The sequence below is a fragment of the Xenopus laevis genome, chromosome 2L (genome assembly GCF_017654675.1).
Source record: "Xenopus laevis strain J_2021 chromosome 2L, Xenopus_laevis_v10.1, whole genome shotgun sequence".
In the NCBI taxonomy this organism is placed as follows: domain Eukaryota; kingdom Metazoa; phylum Chordata; class Amphibia; order Anura; family Pipidae; genus Xenopus; species Xenopus laevis.
Genome location: NC_054373.1, coordinates 149,265,025 through 149,289,708, shown reverse-complemented (window position 1 = coordinate 149,289,708; position 24,684 = coordinate 149,265,025). Strand labels below are relative to the sequence as shown.

At 38.4% G+C, this 24,684-nt stretch overlaps 1 protein-coding gene across 1 annotated transcript in view; it reads right to left on the bottom strand.

Annotated features, from left to right (window-relative positions):
• Positions 1-24,684, bottom strand: part of marchf9.L (membrane associated ring-CH-type finger 9 L homeolog) — a 150,547-nt gene that overhangs the window by 8,928 nt on the left and 116,935 nt on the right. Inside the window, exons 3-4 of the mRNA XM_018247483.2 lie at positions 20,252-20,407; positions 6,402-6,594 (exon numbers count right to left, since the gene is read on the bottom strand). Of these exons, the coding sequence (XP_018102972.1) occupies positions 6,402-6,594; positions 20,252-20,407 (349 nt within the window). The remainder of the gene's footprint in view (positions 1-6,401; positions 6,595-20,251; positions 20,408-24,684) is intronic.

Sequence of the window (24,684 nt, the reverse complement as noted above, 5' to 3'; positions counted from 1 at the left end):
GTTTTTTTATACCATAAAATCATTCAAGGGCTGCCCCTTGAATGCTGCCTCCATAGGCACAGTCAGATATAAGTAACTGTTCCTTCCTACATACAGTATCACTTGATCCAAATTATGTTAATATCCCTTACTCAGAAAACCTAGGTCCTAAGCATTCCAGAGATAGATCCCATACCCGTATTTAATGATCTATCCCTGTGTTTCTTCATTGTCAGATCTCTTAAAGGAGAACTAAGGCCTAAGTAAAGAAGTAACTAGAAATGTTGTGCATTATGGGGCACATTTACTAATCTCGAGTGAAGGATTCGAAGTAAAAAAACTTCGAATTTCGAAGGTTTTTTTTTGGGTACTTCGAACCATCAAATAGGCTACTACGACCTTCGACTAAGGAAAATCCTTTGATTGATGGATTAAAATCCTTCGATCGTTCGATCAAAGTACTTGCGGTAAATCCTTCGACTTCGATATTCGAAGTCAAAGGATTTTACTTTGAGATTAGTAGATGTGCCCCCACGTTTTGGACTTCTGTACCAGCGCAAGGCAACCACAGCCCTTTAGCAGTAAAGATCTGTGTCTCCAAAGATGCCCCAGCAGCTCCCCATCTTTTCTGCTGATTCAGTGCACATGCTCTGTGCTGCTGTCACTTACTGAGCTTAGGGACCCACTCACAATATACAGTATATACAGACTATAAATGTCACAATATAAGGCTGATTAGTACTAACAACAAATAATTACTACATGTCAGCTCAAAAACCAGTGCAACTATCATTAGAATTTAATAATCAGCCTTCAGCTTATATTTTTTTTCTGCTTGAATGCTTGAATTTGCGACGACCCCTAAGCTTAGCTTCTCAACAGCTGCTCAGAGCCCACTGAGCATGTGAGTGTTGCAGACACTTTCCAAGATGGTGACCCCCTGTGAAAAGTTTGAAGTCCTGGATCATTGCTGCTATTGAGATGCTGAAACTTTAGGCTGGTTGAATAAGTTTAGTATGTAAAATATGGCATATTTAACCATATTCAGTTGTAGGGTTTAGTTCTCCTTTAATCTTACTGCTCATTTTTAGATCATTTACTTCTAATACTGCGTTTAATTTAAGCTTTTGGCTGAAACCCATCTACTCCTGCCAGGGTGCTTAGATCTGGCCTTTAAAATATATTATTCTGGCTTCCTACAGGGTTTTTTTTTTTTGTTTTAGTTTTACTGATCTTTGGCAAGACAAAGTTTCAAAACTTATGTGGTTTTTTTTTTTGCTATAAGCAATATGTTCTCAACAATATGTTCTCAACAGGTGTGAGCATTTATTAAACTATATGGGTTTCCATAAAATTTTTGTCGATTTTAAATGTAAATGTGCCAGTGTTTTCAGTTACATGGAAACAGGATGTAATTGCTCCAGGCTAAATATAGCACCTTGTGTCCCAGAATCCAACAATCACCAGGTAATTGTAGCGATCTTAATCCAGTAATGTAAATGTGCTCTGTTTTAGGCTGCAACTTGCAACACACAATTTTCCAGAGATTTTCATGGGCAGTCACCGGTGATATTTATAGTATCAGAACAATCACAACATGTCCATTTATCTTTATCCACAGCCGACAATATTTTATCATGACAAATGTACTTTTGCTGGGCTGGGATTCCCAAGACAAATGTCTATGACAACTGTTCATTTAGTGGACCTGTGGCTTGTTAGAATTGAAAATAAATGAAACTTGCATTGAAAAAAAAAGTATTATGGAAGACCAGGACATTCACAGGTCATAATGCAATTTGTTGTTGTCTAATGCTTGTGAGATTCGCTATCAGATATGGATTTACCATAAGTGGAGCACCATGTCTCAAGGCTATTAAAAAGGTAGCATTGTTATGCCATCAACAATGATTTATGCTAGCTTAATCAACATCAAGTACAAAATAGTATCTTAGAAAAACTATACCCCCCAAAAAGAATACTTAAAGGGGAACTAAAGTCTAAAATAGAATAAGGCTAGAAATGCTGTATTTTGTATACTAAACATAAACATGAACTTACTGTACCAGAAGCCTAATAAAACAAATGATTTATGCTTTCAAAGTTGGTCACAGGGGGTCATGATCTTGTAACACCTTTGCAAGACCAAGACTGTGTACATGCTCAGTATGATCTGGGCTGCTTAGGGATCGTTATAAATTATCAAAACAGCACAAGTTAAATAATATCTGCCATAGAAGAAGATACAGCAAGACTAATTAATAATCCAAATATGCAGACTGCACTGGGTCCTGTGTTGCCATGTAATCTAATGTGGATTTTATAGTTTTTGAATACATTCTTTCTCCAACTCTGCAGATAGGGTTGCCACCCAGCCAGTATTTTACCGGCCGATAAAACACCTGCCAAGGCCGATATTGCAAATTTACCTGCAATGTAGTTGCCGGTAAATTTGTAATACCCTTAACAAAACCCCTTGGCAGGCCCCCAATGTGCTGGAAACGTAACTGTTCTCCTCCTTCTGGCCATTGCCGTGACGTGGCTCCGCCACCTTTTACGTCACGGCCCACCCCCTTTTCGTCATGACCTGTCCCCTATTTGTCACGACCCGCCCCCCTTTTCATCACGCCCCCACCACCGGCCGGTAGAAAATTTATGAAAAGCTGGCAACCCTATCTGTAAGAACCAATGCTGCAGCAAAATAATCCTTCAATGAGAGACCCAGATTCTCTGTTTAATAATCTGGCTCCATGATCTTTGTCCCTGCAGCTGGAGTTGGAAACATTAAACGGGATGTATTGGCAAAAATAAGATCCAATACAAATCACTACAAGGTCATCCCCATAGGCTAACATTGCAGCTCAGTAGGTTGAAAGTGGCGAAGTATGAAGTCAAAGTATTTTTTAAAGAGACAATACTTCGACTATCGAATTTTCGAATAGTCGAACGATTTTTACTTCGAATCGTTCGAATCATTTGATTCGATCGAATTTGACCCATTCGATGGTCAAAGTACCCAAAAAAAAAATACTTCGAAATTCAAATTTTTTTTCATTCGAATTCTTCACTCGAGCTTAGTAAATCTGCCCCTTAGAGTTGCATTATTTCTGGTCAGGTGATCTCTGAGGCAGCACAGAGAATAACATAAAATGCTGGCTAAAGGGAAAAGATGTAAACAGGCAATATTTACTTAAATATATATTCCAGTTAGGTAATATTCTTTAACATGCCACTTAATATGTTGCTTAAAGGGAATGTAAAGGCAAAAAAATAAAAAATTAGCTGTTTTATGTAATGTATTTTTATAGAGACCTTCATTGTTCAGGGGTATAGTTTTCCTCTAAAAAATCGCAGTGGTAAGAAACATGGACTAATAGTGGATAGCAAACAAGTGTTACCCCTGGGTATGGAAACAGTTGCACATATCACTTGAAAATGATGCCTCGTTGTAACATTCACAACATTTAGGTCCCCACTGTGACACTATGTCAGTGTGATGTGCTCCATGCAAAAAAACACACATATGGCTCCACAACACAACATTTATAGAAAAATAGCCCTACTTAGATAATACTTAGATAAGGACAAAACAAAAACTGGAAATGTACCTGCTTTAGTTGTTTTAGGAAGAGCACTTCTGACAATCATTTTCCTCACATTAGGTGGTTGTCGATAAGACAAGAGAGGTAGTTCCGGGAATATTTGTTTTAGTCAGGTATCTGTATGGAGCATGGGTTGCAGGTTTCTGGCTATTTTTCTAATAATGTACAGTTGTGGGTTGTAGGTAAGTACAATAGGTACCCTGGTGTTCTCTGTCTTTTCTTTGTAATCCAAGAGTGTGTCTCTGGGTATTTGAGTTGCTCTGTGGATTTGATCATCAATAACCTGCGGATTGTATCCCTGATTAACAAAAGTTTTCCAACCACCTAATGTGAGGAAAATGATTGTCAGAAGTGCGCTTCCTAAAACAACTAAAGCAGGTACATTTCCCTGCAACAGCAACAGATGTGAAACCTGCAAATACATCCTGTGCAAGTTGTTATTCCGAATACACAAAAAGTCTACACCATTGTGGACCACTATTCGTGTGCTTCATCCAATGTGGTATACTTGATTAGATGTACTAGGTGCTCTACAGGAGGCATATTCATTGGTGAAACAGGACAAAAATTCCGCACAAGGATGAACCATCACAGACATACAATCAACATCAAATCATGTGATACACCAGTGGGGCAACACTTCTGCAGTCAAAATCACAGTCTTAATTCTAAAAGGGAACTTTAAAACTGAACGGGAAAGGAAGATTTATGAATTCAAATGTATGGAGTTATTTAACACATTAAGACAGGGCCTTAATTTAGGGTCAGGTTTCATGTAACACTATAACTTACCTGACTGGATCCAGACTCCTGGACTATTTACAACCCACCCAATTCATTGTATTATCTCTACAATTGATCTCTGTCTATCTGTAACGTCCTAATTTATTGCCCATGAATACCTTTCACTGATCTAACAATATATATGCTGTGCCTTTCTAGCTTTCATTTGTATTTTGCCTGACGAAGGGGCCTTGGTCCTCCGAAAGCTTGCAATGTATTTTTATTGTTAGCCTTTATAGGTATCACTTCTACAATACTTTTTGTATTTGTTTGTTTTTTTTATTTGTTATTTTTACTTAGATAAGGAAAACCTTTAGTACTCTGTTCATTAATTGAAAATATAGATGTTTCCCAATATGTTTCACAACCATATAAAAACAAGAGGCCTTTTATATTATAAATTCTGTGGTGACTTCCAATATCCTCAGATTTTACAGCAAGGGATATATTATTCTTTTTTTTCAAATTTTTATTAAAGATATCAATGCAAAGATAGATAATAAAATGTACTTTTACATGATTATGCACAAGAACATTAATAGGGATATATTATTCTTTATAATAAACATGCTTTAATGAGTTGTGGCGCAAACCACATTTCTAAACAACTGATTACATTACTAATATTTAAGCAGGGAATAATGTACCCCCTATGATAGAACAAAAGGATACTATAAGTCACTGAAGAATCCTTGACCATATAAAGGCACAAGGCTAAGGCCGAATGCTTTTGTGCAGGTCATGGAACTCTGGGATGACCCTTGTTTGCTAAATTATTTTTAAACCCTTGCATTGTAAAGCGCTGTGTAACTTGCTGGTGCTATATAAATATAAATATAAATACGGACAGTAAAGGAGTTATAAACTTTACGATGCAAAAATATATTTCATCAAGGTTAACTGCTATTACTGTCTGGATGTTGCATAAAAATAAAGCATGCATTTACATCCCAATTGGTCCTATAGGCAAAATGCATCTTTAAAGGAACAGTTCAGTGTAAAAATAAAAACTGGGTAAATAGATAGGCTGTGCAAAATAAAAAATGTTCCTAATATAGTTATTTGACCATAAATGTAATGTATAAAGGGTGGAGTTGCCAGATGTCTAATATAATAGCCAGAACCCAACTTCCAGCTTTGCAGCTCTCTAATTCTTAGTTAGCGACTTGAAGGGGGCAACATGCGACATAAATGATCAGTGAGTTTGATTTTGATCCTTAGCATTCAGCTCAGATTCAGAATCAAACTGTTATAACCCATGTGCACCCCACGTCACTGATTGGTTACTGACTGGTAACCAATCAGAGAGGTGCAGGAATTAGGGTTCTGGCTATTATTTTAGAAATCTGGTCACTCCAGCCTTTATAGATTAGATTCATTAGATTTTATAGAGATCTGAAAACTTTTTTACACTGAGCAATTCCTTTAAAAGATGCTCATCTTCTCTATGCTAATTTCTGCCCTGCAAGACATATGAATGAAAGCCACACTGAATCAATTAGTATGGACCCATTTAAAGCTCAGGATTAAATTAGACAAGCTAATTTTATCCAAAACAAAAGGTGGCCTTCATCTAATATGACATATAATTGTACTATACTGTGGCACAATTTGCTCACCTGACCCCCTGGGTGGAAAACGCCCACTATAAATCATTCCGATCAGTCTGAGCCCAGTGGAATGTTCGGCAACACCACCATTATCTGGTTGCTACTGAATCCAATAGCCATTAAAGGGAAAATCTACCTTATCCTTTAGTAGCAAGTAGCAATAAATAGGTGGACACATGTATGTGAGCAACAGGAGGATGAATGCATGCATTTTGCCTGCTCAAGGAGTTGAGAGAGATGTTTAAATGTCCAGTAAGTATGTGGTTCAAGTACCTAAGACTCAAAATGCCTTACAAAAAACACTTTTTTTCCCTGTAATTACGGAAACTACTTTCTTAAATTAGATATTTTCAAGACAACATTTATAATAAAAAAGCATCTAGCTGGAAAAAGAAACATCACTAAGAGTGTAATTTGTTTTTCTCACCTATACAGACAATGTCCATGAAGCCATACATCCCATAGCAGATTTGAAAAAGTAAATCCTGTCGCTGCCATTTTGCTGAAGGACTGAGGGAGGACCAAATTAACCAGGAGATACTAGCTATAAGGAAAAGGGAGCCCAGGATTATAGCCGCAATCTGGACCTTCTCGATCACAGTCAATGATATAGCTTGCCACTGCAAGAAAAAAGGAATAGATTATGTCTGAACATTAAAGATTTAACACTGACAAAATCATACATGCCTACCAAGAAATAAGCAACATATATGTTAAAAGTATGCTATGTTTGATTTTCAAATTTCAAAAAGGAAGCTTTGCCTTTTTTCGTGTATAGTAATGTGAACTCATACAGTAAGTACATTTATCATTAGTTAATCATTAAAATATAAATGCAAATTGTGCAGGTGGAAAAAGTAGGTCCACCCCTATATTTGTCACTGCCAATTACTATAATGAGAGTCAGGTGCACCAGATCAGGTACAAATGATTACAACATCTTTAGAGCGGATCTTGAAAGGAACCCTGTGTTAATGAAATATCAGGCATTTAGCTGGACTTGCTCTTTTTTGCTGAAGTGTGTGGCATTACCATTCCTAGATTGAAAGAGCCCTGAGCACTGAAATTATAGATGTCTATGAGTCTGGCAATGGATTTGAAAAAATCACCAAACCATTGGACATCAATCATGTCTCTGTCCAGAAGATCATCTATTAGTGGAGAAGATTTCAAACAACTGCCAACTTGCCCAGCAGTCCCGGCAGGTTCAGCCTGAGAGAAGAACACAAGATACTGAAAAAACTGTCAAGAAAGCAAGGATTTACAGGACCTACAAGTAGTTCTCACCACTACTGATGACAAATTGTACGAGTCTACCATTAAAAAAGGCTGCACAAATTAGATCTACATGGTAGATAAACCAGGAGGAAACCTTTGCTGCCCAGAAAGAAAATCTGGCCAAAACGTAGGCTAGGGCCAGTTGGTGCCGAAATCAGCCTGCTGAAATCAGCAGACCATTTTCAGCTCCTCACCGCTAGCAAAATTCTTTTCTTTGTTAGCGCCCGGAAGCCTTGTGTTGGCCCAATTGCAAACGCATTCGGAGTATTTTGACCAATAAATGTGAGACTTTGCATTTCAAGCTGAAATTTGCAGAGTGTGTTCATGCCGGAGCCAACAAAAACAAAATGAAACATAATAATAATACTAATTTCCTCCGTAGGGAAAAAAGGGTAGAGGAACCTCTATAATGGCAACTACTTTTTTTCAGATACAGGTATGGGACCTGTTCCAAAGTGTACAGGACTTGGGGTTTTCCACGTAACAGATCTTTTTTTGATTTTGTATTTGGATCTCCATTCCTTAAGTCTACTAGATAAGCATTAAAACATTAAATAAACCCAATTGGCTGGTTTATCTTCCACTAAAGATTAATTATATCTTAGTTTGGATAAAGTACGTGATTCTGTTTTAATATTACAGAGAAAAAGGGAATCATTTTTAAAAATTTGGATTATCTGTATAAAATGGAGTCTATGGGAGACGGCATTTCCGTAATTCGGAGCTTTCTGGATAATGGGTTTCCGGATAACAGACCCGATACCCGTATATATGATACTGTATGTAGTAAGAAGGTGTGCCATTCTTTGTCCAATGTGCTAGCATGACTGTAATATAAGTGAATAAGTGAATTTCTGGTTGTATAAATTACTGGAATTTGTGGCGACTATTTTTTTTTTCTAATTTACATATTCATTTCCCTGTTTGTGGAGCAATTATATTCAGAAAAACACTACAAAAGGGTAAACAAATACATTTAGGAACATATTTATTAACGCAGAAGACAGACCTCAGCCATAGCAACCCATCAGACCTTTGCTTTTTTGTTTTCTAACTTGTAGGTGACTTTTGACATCTAATTGCTGATTGGTTTATATACAGTAGGTAACATTACTGATGATGTTAACAAATACATCCCTTAGCTTTTGCAATGGCAAATTCCCACATTAGCATAGAATAGGAAGGTGTAAACAGCCTTTATTTCTCTGTCACGTTCCTACAGTTTCCAGATGAAAAGCAAATATAGACAGCGCTGGATTTGCTTGGCGGGCGCCCCTAGGCCGCGAGGTCGGCTTGGCGGCATGCCACCCCCAAAAATGTGGCCTTGCCACAAATTCGGGCATGAATATAGACCTATCATTTAAATACTAAATGAACCCATTATGATTGTATGGCCTCCAATAAGGATTAATTATATCTTAGTTCGGATCAAGTACAATGTTCTGTTTTATTATTACAGAGAAAAAATTAAATAATTTTTAAAAATTGAAATTGATTATAATGGAGTCTATGGCCTTCCTGTAATTCGGAGCACATTTTTAACGCCTAATACCAGAGTGGCCTAAATGTTGTTATTACATATTTATGCGAGTCAATCTTCTTATGTACCTCTTAGGGTTAACATTTATAACAAAACCTTTTTTTTTTTTTTTGTTAATTTGTCATTTTGTGAATCTGCTTCCCTTTGGAAATAATAAACTTTCGGTGATTAAGCTATTCAACTGAGTGTGAAAAGGTTTTGTGCTTGCTAATTCACCTACAAAATCAGTCTGTCAATTACGGCACCGCACAGAGACAAAAAGGCCATCGCTGTTTTCCCTTTGAACAAGTTAAAATGATACGATGTGAAATTATCAGGCTTTTAATGAAGGAAAAATACGCATTTGCTTTGTTCTTGCACCCTATGCACAGGGAAAAAAACAAATCATGTCATAACCTTCTCAATTTATAGTAATAAACATGATGTAATATACAAAACATTTCTCCCCCAGTGGAGTTAATAAACCATAACCATGCAATTAGAGATGATAGAATAAACCATTACAAAAGGTTTTAACTCTGGAACACATACTAATTCCAAGCATTCAGAGAGGGTAGCGGCAAAATGAAGCAAATGAACTAAACCTTTCTAACTGATCCGAAACACTCCCACAGATCATGTGGGTTACTGTGTGTGAATATTCACCAACAAGGTACAGGTATAGGATCCTTTATCTGGAAACCCGATATCCAGAAAGCTCCGAATTACGGAATGGCTGTCTCCCATAGACTCCATTAATCTAATTTTTTAAAAAAGATTTCCTTTTTCTCTGTAATAATAAAACAGCACCTTGTACTTGATCCCAACTAAGATATAATTAATCCTTATTGGAAGCAAAACCAGCCTATTGGGTTTAATTAATGTTTAAATGAATTTCTAGTAGACTTAAGGCATGAAGACCCAAATTACGGAAAGATCCGTTATCCGGAAACCCCAGGTCCCGAGTATTCTGGATAACAGGTCCCATACCAGTACTTTTTTTTACACATGTGACAATTTCAAGCATTGAAATATTTGGAAAGTGTTTTGACCCATTCTTACTTATCCCCAGGAGAAAACGTGAACTATGTTTTTCTGAAATGAGGAACGAGAGAAGAGTGCAAACTAGACAAAGAACAATGGCAAACTTGAACAGAATAAGAGAAGAAAGAGAACATATGATAAAGAGCAATTAAATAAAAGTCCACAGCAAAATTAAAATCCAGATAAGGATACTGAGATGAAAGAAAAAAAGAGTAAACTAGAAACGCATTATTTATTTACTAAAGGGATACTGTCATGGGAAAACATGTTTTTTTCAAAACACATCAGTTAATAGTGCTGCTCCAGCAGAATTCTACACTGAAATCCATTTTTTCAAAAGAGCAAACAGATTTTCTTATATTCAATTTTGAAATCTGACATGGGGCTAGACATATTGTAAATTTCCTAGCTGCCCCAGTCATGTGACTTGTGCTCTGATAAACTTAAATCACTCTTTACTGCTGTACTGCAAGTTGGAGTGATATCACCCCCTCCCTTCCCCCTCCCAGCAGCCTAAAAACAGAACAATGGAAAGGTAACGAGATAGCAGCTCCCTAACACAAGATAACAGCTCCATGGAAGATCTAAGAATAGCACTCAATAATAAAAGCCAAGTCTCACTGAGACTGATTCAGTTATATTAAGTAGGAGAAATAACAGCCTGCCATAAAGTAGTTCCATCCTAAAGTGCAGGCACAAGTCACATGACCAGGGGCAGCTGGGAAACTGAGAAAATGTTTAGCCCCATGTCAGATTTCAAAATTGAATATAAAAAAATCTGTTTGCTCTTTTGAGAAATGGATTTCAGTGCAGAATTTTGCTGTAGTAGCACTATTAACTGATGTGTTTTGGAAAAACATGTTCTCCCATGACAGTATCCCTTAAACTCCGAATGCAAAAATCACTAAAAATTTGTGATTTTTTTTTTTACTAAATCGGACTTTTAAAAAAATCACGAATTTTTGGAATTTATTAAACCCCGAGGATAGAAAAGTCAGAAAATCCGGCATCTCAGACCTGTCGAGATTGCATATAAGACAATGGGAGAAGTCCCAATGATTTATTGATGTGTGCTGGGTTTCGTGCAATACCCCGAAGTTTTTGGGCGAAAATCTGAGTTTTCGGGTGAAAAATCCAAAAAGACTGTGAAAATCGGATGGAAAATCTGAAAAGATTGTGAAAATCGGATGGAAAATCCGAAAAGATTGTGAAAATCAGATTTTTTCCTGCAAAGCAAATTTTCGGGAAATTTAATAATAAATAAACGTAAAGAACCTGAGCGGATTTGATTGGAGTTTGTAGCAGAAAATATTGAGATAAACTTGAACTTTGATAAATAACCCCCTAAATGAAGAGAATGTGGGTATGAAAAAAAGAGTGCATATAAGAGTGCAGTAATGAGGTGACAGTAATACAGATGGTGAATGTATCTGAAAAATCAAATATTTTTATAAATGGGTCCCCAGCATCCTTATCCTACAATAATGTTTGAAAGTCTAGAAATTACATTATTATATATGAATCAGTAAGACCGTTATATGTAGCAAATAGATTCTTACTTCCATCTTCCTTACATCTCTTACTGGCTACACTGAATATAATAACAGCGTATGTGCAGTTCCCACAGCTTTTCACACTATTTTGATGTAACATATGTTAATGCAAATAAAACTGTGACATGGTCATCACAACATACAAATGGCTATTGAAATTGGCTTTTCTGACGGCAAATCAGATCCTTTCTTTAAGGTATAAAAAGGGATGACTGCCTAAAGCCCAGCAAATAAAAAGGCACCACAGAGTTGTAAGTCGGAATAGAGTGGAGTAGAAGATCATAGTGGCAGTAGGGCTAGAGGGGGTGTTGGTTACTTTAGTATGACAACAGCTTAAAGGGGTGGTCCCCCTTTAAAGGAACAGTTCAGTATAAAAATAAAAATTGGAAATGTAATGTATAAAGGCTGGAGTGACTGGATGTCTAACATAACAGAACACAACTTCCTGCTTTTCAGCTCTCTAACTCTGAGTTAGTCAGTGATTTTAAGGGGGCCCACATAGACATAACTGTTCAATGAGTTTGCAACTGATCCTTAGTATGCAGCTCATATTCAAAAGCAACAGTTATGACCCATGTGGCCCACCCTTAAGTCTCTAATTGGTTACTGACTGGTAGTGGAAAGCAAGAGAGCTGCAAAGCAGGAAGTAGTGTTCTGGCTATTATGTTACACATCCAGTCACTCCAGACTTTCTACATTACATATTTGTCCCACTAACTATATCAGAACATTTTTTATTATACACAGTTTTTATTTTTATACTGAACAATTCCTTTAAGTTAACTTTAAGTATGTTATAGAATGGTCAGTTCTAAGTAACTTTTCAATTGTTCTTACATAGTAACATACAAAGTAAATTAGGTTGAAAAAAGACACACGTCCACCAAGTTTAACTGTTCAACCTTTCTTCATTATTTCTTATTTTCTTATTTATGTATTCATTTTTTAATTATTTCTTATTTCTTCTGATTCTTTCCAACTTACTTTCTATTCAGGCCTCTCCTAATCATTTTCCAGTGCCTTATTCAAACCAATCATTGGTTACTATGGTCATCCTAGCAACAGGATTGCTGAAATTACAAACTGGAGCTGCTGAATAATAAACAACTAAAAAAAATGAAAATCTATTGCAAATTGGATCAGAATATCTCGCCTTACGTCAGGGATCCCCAATCTTTTTCACCCATGAGCCACATTCAAAAGTAAGAAGGGTTGGGGAACAACATGAAAGCATGAAAATAGGATGAGGATGCCAACAAAGGGCTGTGATTGGCTATTTGGCAGCCCTTATGTGGACTGGCAGCCTACAGAAAGCTCTATTTGGCAATAAAACTGTTTTTTATGCAACCAAAAGTTTCATCCAAGCCTGGAATTGAAAAATAAGCACCTGCTTTGAGGACACTGGGAGAAACATCCAAGGGGTTGGGGAGCAACATGTTACTCACAAGCTACTGGTTGGGGGTCACTGCCTTACGTCATTCTAAAACTGAAAGGCGAACAACCCATTTAAGCCAAAGTTTCATAAATATTAGGACCCCACGATATTTGTTTTGTCCCAAACCTTATCACATTAATGACATTTACCAACACATCCATGAGGCCTAAACCTATCTGGCATAATTATTTTACGTTGCAGGTTTAGCTGAGAATAATGTTGTTGTTGTTTTCTTTTCCTTAGATTAACTCTGGAGCCTTTTAATGGAACAGACATTCATAGACGATGAGTCAGCAGCTGAATACATAGCATGCACTTTGGCTACAGAATGTACACGGTAAAATATTTCAGATGTCAGCTGACTCACAGTCTTAGAACATTTTAGCTGAGATAATCCTGGTTCTGATTCAAGAAATGATGTACTATAATTATTTAACGCCAGTACCATTGGCTGCCTTTCCCCCCTTATCTCTTTCTATGACAGGCTCTTAAATCACTAAGGACCAGTCGATAAGGTTTACCTTAGGCAGAACAGGAACAAATCATTTAGGCCTGCTTGCTCATTATGGAGGAATTAATCAATCAAGGATTTTAGGAAATGTTAGCAAATGGCATATATAAAAATAGACTAGTGTGGTGTCCTCTTGAACTAAGTGGAGATATTTTTAAGCAGGCAGCTAAATTAAATTCCAATGTGCACAAGGCATCCACACTGCCCATGAGAGGCTGTTAGCAAAACATGGAGTCATAGTGCTGCCTATAAGATGTTCATGCTGTGTCATCCTCTTGGCCTGATATATACTTCTAACTGACAAATGCCCTCCTTGTTGCCTGTACTAATGGGTTTTATGCACAAATACATCTCTTGCATGTGAAAAAGGTGCCAGAAACATAACTATTTCTTTTTAAAGGGGTTTGGTCACCTTTAAATTAACTATTAGTATGATGTAGATTTAACAGTGATCCCCAACCAGTAGCTCGTGAGCAACATGTTGCTCTCCAACCCCTTGGATGTTGCTCCCAGTGGCCTCAAAGCAGGTGATTATTTTTTAATTCCAGGCTTGGAGGCAAGTTTTGGTTGTATAAAATCCAGTTGTACTGCCAAACAGAGCCTCAATGTAGGTTGACAATCCACATAGGGGCTACCAAATGGCCAATCACAGCCCTTATTTGGCACCCCAAGAACATTTTTCATGCTAGCGTTGCTCCCCAACTCCTTTTACTTCTGAATGTTGCTCACAGGTTCAAAAGGTTGGGGATCCCTAATGTAGAGTGTGATATTCTGAGACAATTTGCAATTGTTTTTCATTTTTTATTATTTGTGTTTTTTTTTTAATTATTTATCTTTTTATTTAGAAATCTCGGTTATCTGGTTGCTAGGTTTCAAATTACCCTAGCAATGATAAAAAAAGGGGCTGAAATGTGAATAAGAGAGGGCCTGAATAGAAAGATGAGTAATAAAAAGTAGCCATAACAATACATTTGTAGTAGGGATGCACCGAATCCACATTTTGTATTCGGCCGAACCCCCGAATCCTTTGTGATAGATTCAGCCGAATACCGAACCGAATCCGAATTCTAATTTGCATATGCAAATTTGTGGTGGGAAGGGGAAAACATTTTTTACTTCCTTGTTTTGTGACAAAATGTCACGCGATTTCCCTCCCTGTCCCTAATTTGCATATGCAAATTAGGATTCGGATTCGGTTCGGACAGGCAGAAGGCTGAATCCTGGCAGAATCCCGAGACTGAATCCTGGATTCGGTGCATCCCTAATTTGTAGTCTTACAGCGTATTTGTTTTTTAGATGGGGGTCAGAGACCCCCATTTGAAAGCTGGAAAGAGTCAGAAGAAGGCGGCAAATAATTTGAAAACTAAAAAGAAAAAATGAAGGCCAATTGAAAAGTTGCTTCAGAACTGGCCATTCTATAACATACTAAAAATTCATGTAAAGGTAAACCAAATCCTGGTTAGTCACCCAGCAGGGACATAATCTTTCATAAAAATTTTTTCCCATGGGAGTAGTATGTCCTTCCTTGTGTTTTATGGAAGTGATAACTGTCAGGCGTAAAGTCTCAGGAAATAAGTTAGTAACGAAGGTTAAGCAAGACAACGTATAGGCAAAATGTATCAAGTCAGTTAATACTTCTCAAAATGACCTTGCACTAAAGACATATTGGTTATCAATAATAGGTAAGACTTGAAACTGACTTGAAACATATACAGTGTCGTGGTCCTTTTCTACCATTCCATTCTTTTTTATTTGGGGGTGCGTATCCCTTTGTTAGTTCTACTCTATTTTTGTGAAGAAGAGCCTCAAAGGTTCAGACCGTTTTATGTACTTCCACACTGAAATACTCTATTGTATACCATGTTACCCATGTTGTCATTAGTGATGGGCGAATTTATTCGCCAGGCGCAAATTCACGGCGAATTCATTCGCGAAACTATCGTGATAATTTTTATGCCGGCATAAAAAAAACAGTTTCGTGAATTTTTCGCCGTTTCACCCCAAATTTGCCCATCACTAGTTGTCATGGTAATAAAAATGCTGCCATCTTTAGTCTAAAACAGTATCCCCCACATGTAATAAAAGGCACAAATTTTTACCAAGGTCCAGTAACCCATAACAACCAACATGTTGATTACAATTGGTAAGTAGCCCTGTAGCAAATGCTGCACCTTTTACTACAAAGATGAAGAAAAATGGGTATAGGCACACTGGAAGTTCACAAATAGGCAATGACAAAGGTGATGAAAGGTAAAAAAAAGAAGTATTTATACCATAATTAACAACAGCTCATGGCACATAATCATAGGCTGCTGTTCTGTAATTTGGAAGGCTGCTGTTCCATATGGTATGATTAAAGACTTTTTAACCTTTTTACACTTTTTGATGGCCTGTTTGTGGTCCTCCAGAGTGCGTATACACATTTTTCTTCATATTATTTTAGTTTGTCCCCCTCAAGCTAAGGGTCTGGGCTGTACCACCCTGTCTGCATTGGTGAGTTTTTGTGACTACAAGTTGTGTTCTAGTGCCTCTTATTTCTTTTTCATTTTAGCTATTATTAACCAATAATAATAGTACTGAAATATTTAGTTGCTTTTTCTGATTGTGTGGAAAATATTTCCCCTTTCTACTACATTGTTAATCTGCTTGCCACTTGGGGACACTCAGCATAATTGTTAATATTTGATAATTCAAGAATATCTTCTGTATTATAGGTACAGGTATGGGACCTATTATCCATAATGCTCGGGACCTGGGGTTTTCCATATAACGGATATTTCCGTAATTTGGATCTTCATACCTTAAGTTTACTAGGAAGATTCTATCCAGGATGCAGAAAGGAGGCAAAATATCTAAGAATGTGTTGGAGGTTTAACCATCCTTAAAGAGGACAGCTGCCATTGGATTGTTTTGATCTTCACAGAATTGATTTTACAGGCCTTGAGCTGTAGGCTTTCTATACCGACCACCTCAAACTATTGCTGCTTTAATCAAAAAACCTTGCAGCTGCCAGCGGCATGGTGCTTGCAGTTTTCTTTAATACTCACGTGCCGAAGCTGGAGCTCCATTTCAATTAATGAAAATATTCTATTGCTGTTGTATGAATTTGTCTTTCCTCGAGGCATATTTTTATCGTAAAAACCAAGAGTTACCACAGGGTATATTTTTCAAAGGGTGAAGAGCCAATTCAGCACAAAATTCCCCAGAAGAGAACTCAACAACCCTTTTAACTTGTATAGGCTTTTGGAGTATTCTTTTGTGTGGAACGGTCTCTTCAGTCTTTGATTAAATATACTCCCAAAGCATTGTTTCTTATGAAGGACTTTGGTTGACTTTGAGTCTTCTTTGAAAAATCTCTCTTAACTCCTTCCTGGCAGAAAGATTCCATCTCCAGATCTAAAAAGTATTTCCAAAAGCTTTTTGAAATCACAGTCACATTTCTCTTAACAATTTAAATTAAATTTGCGTGAAAAGCTTATTCAGTTGTCCAGTTGGCAAATCCTCCAGTAGGGAATTTATCACACAACATCACATCAGTAATAATTATGAAGTACCGTGTCAGTATGATAATATGTTTTGTGGAAACTACTCAAGGCAACCTGTTTTCATTTTTTTTACGGAAATAATAACTATTTTTTAATAAACCACTTTTTTATAACTTGCCATGGAATCTCAAAGGATATCTATCAGTGGGAAATTGTTTTCCCAACCAGAGGGGGAAACAATAAAATATTTCCAAAAAACTGCCCTCCTCCCATAGTGCTAGGCTGTAGGAGCTCCTGATGCGGATAGCCATTCTGAGACAAAAGCATGAAAATTTAGTGGGTTATTTATCAAAGGTCAGGTTGGTTTCTACCAGACAAATTCGAGTTTTCAGGGGTATTTTTCAGTCATAACTCAAATTTGCAGTTTCAGTTTTAAAAAAAAAAAACAGAATTTTTCTAAATGTATTATACCCCAAACGGAAATGGCTTGAACCAGTCGAGGTCATGTAAAAGTCAATGGCAGAGGTCCCTTCAAGCACTTGAAGATGTTGATGATTGATTATGCATTCATGATGTTCGGGTTTTTTCCGTGGGTTTCGCTCAAAAACTCAATTAATTCAAACGATTCAAGTTTTTTTTTTTTTGAAAAAACTCGATTAATTCAAGTTTTTGGGGTTTTCAAACTGAATTCACTCATTTCAGTTTAATTATTGTGTATTAGTGAGAATTGTGAGTTCATTCGAGGTATAAAAAAGCTCACAGACCTTTGATAAAAAAAACCCTTAGTGTGCCATCTTGTAAACAGCTAGTCTACACCTCTGGTGGGGAAAACAAATTTCCATTGACAGGTGCACTTTAAGAGAGTCTGTAACATCACCAAAATACTTTGAAAGATGTTAATATAATTAATAACTCTTAGTTTTACTATTGAACATTGAAAAACATTCCCCAGTCCTGCATCTGTTGCTTAGCTAGAAAAATTTGGAGTTCCCCATCCTTCCCCCTGCCTCTGCAAAGCTACACCCCAACCCAACAATTTATGCCCTCAATCCACACCAGTCCCTCCTGCCAGCACATCCAGGTCCCATTTCCTGCTCTAGGACATCACCATCCCACATCCTAGCTAGAGTATTATGCAGTAACAGAGGTGGAGAGCTTAAAACCCTGAATAAATACCTTTGCGGTACCAGGTGCTATACTGAAGGACCCAATGCCTGCTTCAGGGTCAGATAATCCAGTCAAAGCAGTTATCAGCAGCACACCGTAGATTTGCACAAACGTGAAATTTATTGTGTCAAAGCATTTCAATCAGGGCTTGAAAATGCCCTGTTTGAAATGCAAATCTACGGTGTGCTGCTGATAACTGCTTTGACCTCCTAGAGCAGTGATCCCCAACAAGTAGCTCGTGAGCAACATGTTGCTCTCCAACCCCTTGGATGTTGCTCCCAGTGGCCTCAAAGCAGGAGCTTATTTTGGAATTCCAGGCTTGGAGGCAAGTTTTGGTTGTACAAAAACCAGGTGCACTGCCAAACAGAGCCTCAATGTAGGTTGACAATCCACATAGGGACTACCAAATGGCCAATCACAGCCCTTATTTGGCACCCCAGGAACATTTTTTATGCTTGTGTTGCTCCCCAACTCCTTTTACTTCTGAATGTTGCTCATGGGTTCAAAAGGTTGGGGATCCCTGTCCTAGAGCATTAGTCAGTAGATAATAACCATAGGCTGGAGAGTTTGGCCATTATAACATGTAGTAGATTTGTGCTGGCTGGCAAGCTTTCCAAAGGGGAGTGTTTGTTTACAATGTTGATTATATTTAACAATTGTTTTGCCTCCAATATGGATCCATGCAGCTTAGTTACAATCAAATACAAACTACTGTTTTATTATTACCAAGAAAAGGGAAATAATTTAAAAAAAAATAGAATTATTTGTTCAAAATGGACTCTATGGGAAATGGCTTTCTCATAAATCTGACTAGTCTTTCCATATAAGAGATCCCATACCTATATCATATATTTGAACCTAAAAAATTGCATGAATCCATATTGGTTGCAAACAATCCCAATGGATTTATTAAATGAGTTTTAGCAGACAAGGTGTGGTGAACTAAAATACATAAAGTTCCCTTATCTGTAAAAACTAGGGATGCACCGAATCCAGGAGCAAATTAGGGATGGGGAGGGAAATCACATGACTTTTTGTCACAAAACAAGGAAGCAAAAAATGTTTTCCCCTTCCCACCCCTAATTTGCATATGCAAATTAGGATTCGGACTTGGTTCAGTATTCAACAAATCTTTCGCGAAGGATTCAGCTGAATCCAAAATAGTGGATTTGGTGCATCCCTAGTAAAAACTCAGGCCCAAGCATTCCAAACTACTATTATTTTACTAATCTGTGGCTCTTGGACCTACTTCTTGCTAATAAGGGAAGGGCTGCTTAGTGGCTTAGTTCCAGGTATTAGGTTTTATGAGGTAAATAGTCTCAGAGAGCCTACTGTCTAAAGGTGACCATACTCAGGCCAATAAATGCTGCTGACAGACCAAATCGCAGCTTATTATACAGTGCATTGGACCCTCCGATGTGCTTCCCCAACTGTTATCTTGCCAAAAATCATCCGGATATCATTTCGGCAGGATTAGAAATCCCATTGGATCAGAGACTGCATTGGTTCGTAGATGAACCACCTGCATCGGTGGCGTTGGGCCCTATGATCAGATCGGCCGGATATCAGGGACAGATCCACTCGTTTTGCGAAGCCACCAAAGCTTTGCGTGTATGGCTGCATTACATCATATCCTCATTAGGGATGTAGCGAACTGTTCGCCGGCGAACTAGTTCGCGCGAACTTCGACTGTTCGCGTCCGCCGCAAGTTCGCGAACGTCGCGCGACGTTCGCCAATAGGCGTTCGCGTCAAAATCGGTCGCCCATTCGACCATTCGATCGCTAAAATCGAACGATTTTCGTTCGATTCGAACGAAAATCGTTCGATCGAACGATTAAAATCCTTCGATCGTTCGAATCGAACGATTTTCGGATGATCGAAGTTCGCGAACAGTTCGCGAACAGTTCGCAAATTATGCCGGTGTTCGCGAACGGCGTTCGCGAACACATCGGCGGCGGTTCGCTACATCCCTAATCCTCATGCAAACAACATATGTGTTCCAACAGACTGTGCCAAATCAACTAAGCATTATAATAATTTCTAGTATAGTACAGTATGGTAAATAACAAATAAATTGTATGCATTTTTCATAGGCCTGCAAAAGACATTTGTAGTTTTATGTTACAAATGCTGTACTGAGTAGAAGTGGCCTTAGAATATCAGAATATTCAATATCAGAAGTTAGTTGTGAAATGGCATTTTAAATGCTTATGAAACAGGGCATGAAAAAATAAAATGCATGCAAGTATTTCTATACTACTAGAAAGTATCGCTGTTTACTTACCTGGAGGGGGTTCTTAGTACTAATGGCTAAAACATGGTATTTGAAATAACACAATTCACAGCTCCAGGACCCTCTTTCACTTATCCAGCGTATTAGGCAGGGCTGATGTGTGCAGCGTACCGAACCGGCACAGCGACATGGGCTCAACAGTTCACCCTAAAGGCAGAGAAATATATATTTTAGGAAGCAGATTTTTTTGCATTTTCAAACATGCTTTTGGTAATGTATGCCAGCTTCAAAAATCATGAACAGCCAAAGAACATATCATATGAAAGAACACAGAAGCAAAAAAATGTATATCAATGAATTTCTATTTTTCTGCTTTTTAATTAAATGAACATATATGCCTTGGCGTTTGCACATTTGGTGTCCAAATGACAGCGGCCAGAGAGACTAATATGATTACTACCTCTTTTGTCTTCTCTCTGCTATAGACAGTAATAGAGAGAGTTCATAACAAATGGTGTTCAAAACCTTCCTGCTGGCTGATAAAGGGAATCAACAAAAACAGAATACATGAAAAAGCTTCAGTGCGTGTTGGTAAGGAAGATGGAGACCTGTCATTTTTCAAGTGTTCTTTCTTCACGTGAAAGCAACTTGTCTTTCTGATCTATTTTAGTGTCCATTCAATGATAGACATCCATTAATTTTTATTTTGATCTTCTTGAAACTGAAATCTGAAGAACTGTTTCTACAAAGTACTTGTATTTTGAGCGCTTTTGGTAATAATAAAGAGTACCACGTACCACCACTAACGTTTTCTAAAATGCCCAAACGCATGCAAAAGGAGACTGTTATGAAGGTTTTATTCAACAGTTATTGTTTAAAGCTACACAGGTGATAAATGATATAGACAAGCCTAGGGTTTAGTTACAGTTAGGCCCAGTAGCACTTATTCATACATGTCAAACTGATGACAATTTGGTGAACAAGGTGGCACGGTTGTTTAAAAATCAAGAAAGCAAGCAAACAAACAAACATAGGTACCCCACAATATATTAACTGTTCTACAATGCCATGTAGATGCAGTTTTCATGCAAGGCATAAGAGTATCACTTCTCTTTTTTCATTCTGGATTTGGGCACTGTTGACTTTCAGTCAACACAATAACACCTCTTGCCTGTCAGTTAATGCTCCACCCAATATAAGCATAAATAAGGCAAAACATCAACTCTTACTTCATAAACATGTAAAAAAACAAATAACAATGTAGGGAACCATAGGGTTAATTCACCTACAGTCTGAACCATGTGGTGGAAATCCCCTGCCTGTGCAGCTACAGGGTCTCCTACAGTCTTGGGAGGGGCTCGAGCCCTTGTCCCTGTGCAGCATGTCTGGCAGATACCGGAGGGTGTCACAAGGTGTTGCTGCTGCACCACCTTGGATATATAGGAGAGCCATGTGCTCACAGCCATTCCTATTTTCACTTTCACTGAGAGAAGTTGGACAGATACTATTGCAAAGATGTAGGGGGCAGGAACCCCTGGATGGCTGGGGTGCGGAAGCCCCAAGCCTGGGAGCTAGACCAGGAGGGTCTAAAGCTCCTAAATGCAAAACCTGGACTTTGTGTGCTTGCGCTATAGACAGTGCTGGGGTGCTATAGTTCAGCTGCGGAGGATAAAGCAAGTTGTGTGTTCGGCTAGGAAAGCTTGGAGCCTTTGAGGATGTCATCATGTGGATGCCTGTTCCAGCTCTGTGTGAGCCTGCCACGTGGGAGCAAATACCTTGTCCAGCGGGAAAGGTGTTTGTGCAGCTAGCGCTACCTGGGAACAATTGTGCTCTTTGAAGAAAAGAAACTGAGACTCTTTGTCTGCCAAAGGAGTAGTGCGGGACTTTGCCTGGCAAGGAGGTGCCAGGGTGGGTAGGGTAGTGGGTCATGCTATGTGGAATGAATATGATTAAACTGAATGTTTACGTTGCTTTAATTCTGCATAAAGTTGATATTGTTATACAGCATTGTGTGTGTATTACTGTTTTCACAATGGGGCCACTGCAGGTGTATTCCAGGTTTCCCATTAGGTGGAGGCACTGCCAAGAGAAGAATTTCCCAGTACCCTTTCACCTTGCAAAGGGGACTCAAGACCTGCACTGGTATTTGGTAACACGGCACAACCTTGGCCCCAGGGGGGTGGCCAAGAGGGTGTTACACTGGTATCTTTACAATTGTGAACTATTTTGCACTGTAGGTTTTACTTGGTGCCAAATGTAACCATCAGGGCTGCCATCAGAAAACACGGGGCCCCGTACAACAAAATATTCTGGGCCCCCTTGTCCCCGCCCCAGCATGACCCAAAGCCCCACCCCAGATCCCACCCACATCACATTAAAAAAAGCCACACATTCATCATAGCTAAAATACCCCCCCTAAACAAGTTATAAAAAACAAGTTATAAAAAGCCATTTGTGGTTAGCATGTCCCTACAAGTTAAAAAAAAAATTGGTGGCTAGCCCCCCTTCCACAAGTAAAGAGAAAAAGTGGCCAGTGCCCCCTATAAGTTAAAAAAAAAAACATTGCTGGCCAGGGCCCCCCTTAAGTTTAAAAAAAAACATTGGTGTCCATGGTGCCTCATAAAAGTAACACAAAAAACATTGGTGGTTAGGGGTTAAAAAAAAAAAAAAGACCTGTTTTAAGATGACTGCTAGCAGTGACGTTCCCTCACTAGCATTCGACCTGTCATTGACGAGGAGGCACGGGATCAAACGGAGAAACTATCCAATAAGCGCCTGGTTGAGTAAGCAAGTGGGAAGAGGCAGGTTTGTGACACACCTCCGCTGCTATTGGTCAGTGTGCCGTCTCACACAGGCAGGCAGAAATGCTGTGAGACCTGTGCTGCAGAGATGGCAGCGGAGTCGTGCCTGTTAACTCTTTTCCGGCTGCTTCTTTTGAAGGGCCCTGCAATCCAGGTAGTGTAGAGCGGCCGGGCCCCCCTTCACACTTTCAAGACTGCCGGGCCCGGTACAGCTGTACCCGCTGTGCCCCCCTGATGGCGGCCCTGGTAACCATATATCCCAAAACTCCATTTCAGTTTCAAGACTAAGCAAAAGTATGATCTAAAGATTACATTACTGCAAAAGACTGAGTGAAGTAGGATTATAACTTTCCTAAATGTAGGAGAATATCTATGCTTAATTGAGGTATACCCAAAACAGTACTGGATAGAGGGTTGCCCTGCCATATGTTTTTCTTAGGTAGTAACAATGAAGTGTAGCTATCCTGACATGATCCTAGAAATCAACTCTTTAATCTACCCAAAAGGACCTTCCTTTGGATATATGCTTGCCCTTAAATCACATTACCACTTTCAGTGCATGAATGCTCACTATATAGCAGTAGCCAGTGTCCTTAATTGAGGAGTAGTGATGGGCGAATTTGCGCCGTTTCGCTTCGCCGAAAAATTCGTGAATTTCGCGCGAAATTTGCGAAACGGCGAAAAATTAACGAAACGGCGCTGGCGTCTCGTTTTTGATCCACGAATTTTCATGGGCGTTTCGCGAATTTATTCGCTGGCGGCGAATCGCGCAAATTCGCAGCGAATTCGCGCCTGGCGAATAAATTCGCCCATCACTATTGAGGAGATATGCATCAAAGTATACTGAAGGTTACATTCTATATTAATGTATGTTTGTTCTCATTTTCCTTTGCTAGACCAAGGGCAGTCTCATAAATTGCAACAATATACATGCAATAATAAATTTCAACAATTGCATTTTGGGGGTTATTTATTAAAATCTGAATGTTCAAATCTTGAAAACTCAAGTTTTTTTCAATAGAAAACTCGAATTTTTAGACGAAAAAAAAACCCCTCAAATTTTTCAAGATTCATTTAACCCCAATGGTGCAAGAATCCAGAATCTGAAAATCCGCCATCTCAGACCTGTCGAGGTCCTGTATAAGTCAACTGGAGAGGCACCTATCTCAATTTGAAGTTTTGTGGTCTGTGGGAAAATCCGTTTTTTTCAGGGTTTTTGGGCAAAAACTCGAAAAATTAAAGCGGTTGGTGAAAATGCTTGAAAAATTTGAGCAATTTAGTTTACGTTTGGTTTTATCGAGTTTTTCCGTGATCAGATCAAATTGAGTTTTTTTCATTAATAAATAAGCTAAAATCGGCATTGGAGTTTTGTCAAGTTTTATTTTAATAAAATATGAGATAAATTCGGATTTTAGTAGATACCCCCCTAAATGTATACATATTACACATGCCCCTGCTTTCCATGGGGCTATCTACTGTCTATACAAGAAGGTAAGAATAAATAGAAAGCTCACTGGTCACCTTTTTTTTTATACCTTTATGTTTCTGTTGCTTTACTACATAGCCTTTTCAGTTTTAAATTTAAACCATTACAACAATAAGGGGCTGATTCACTATGGGTCGAATATCGAGGGTTAATTAACCCTCGATATTCGACTAGGAATTGAAATCCTTCGACTTCGA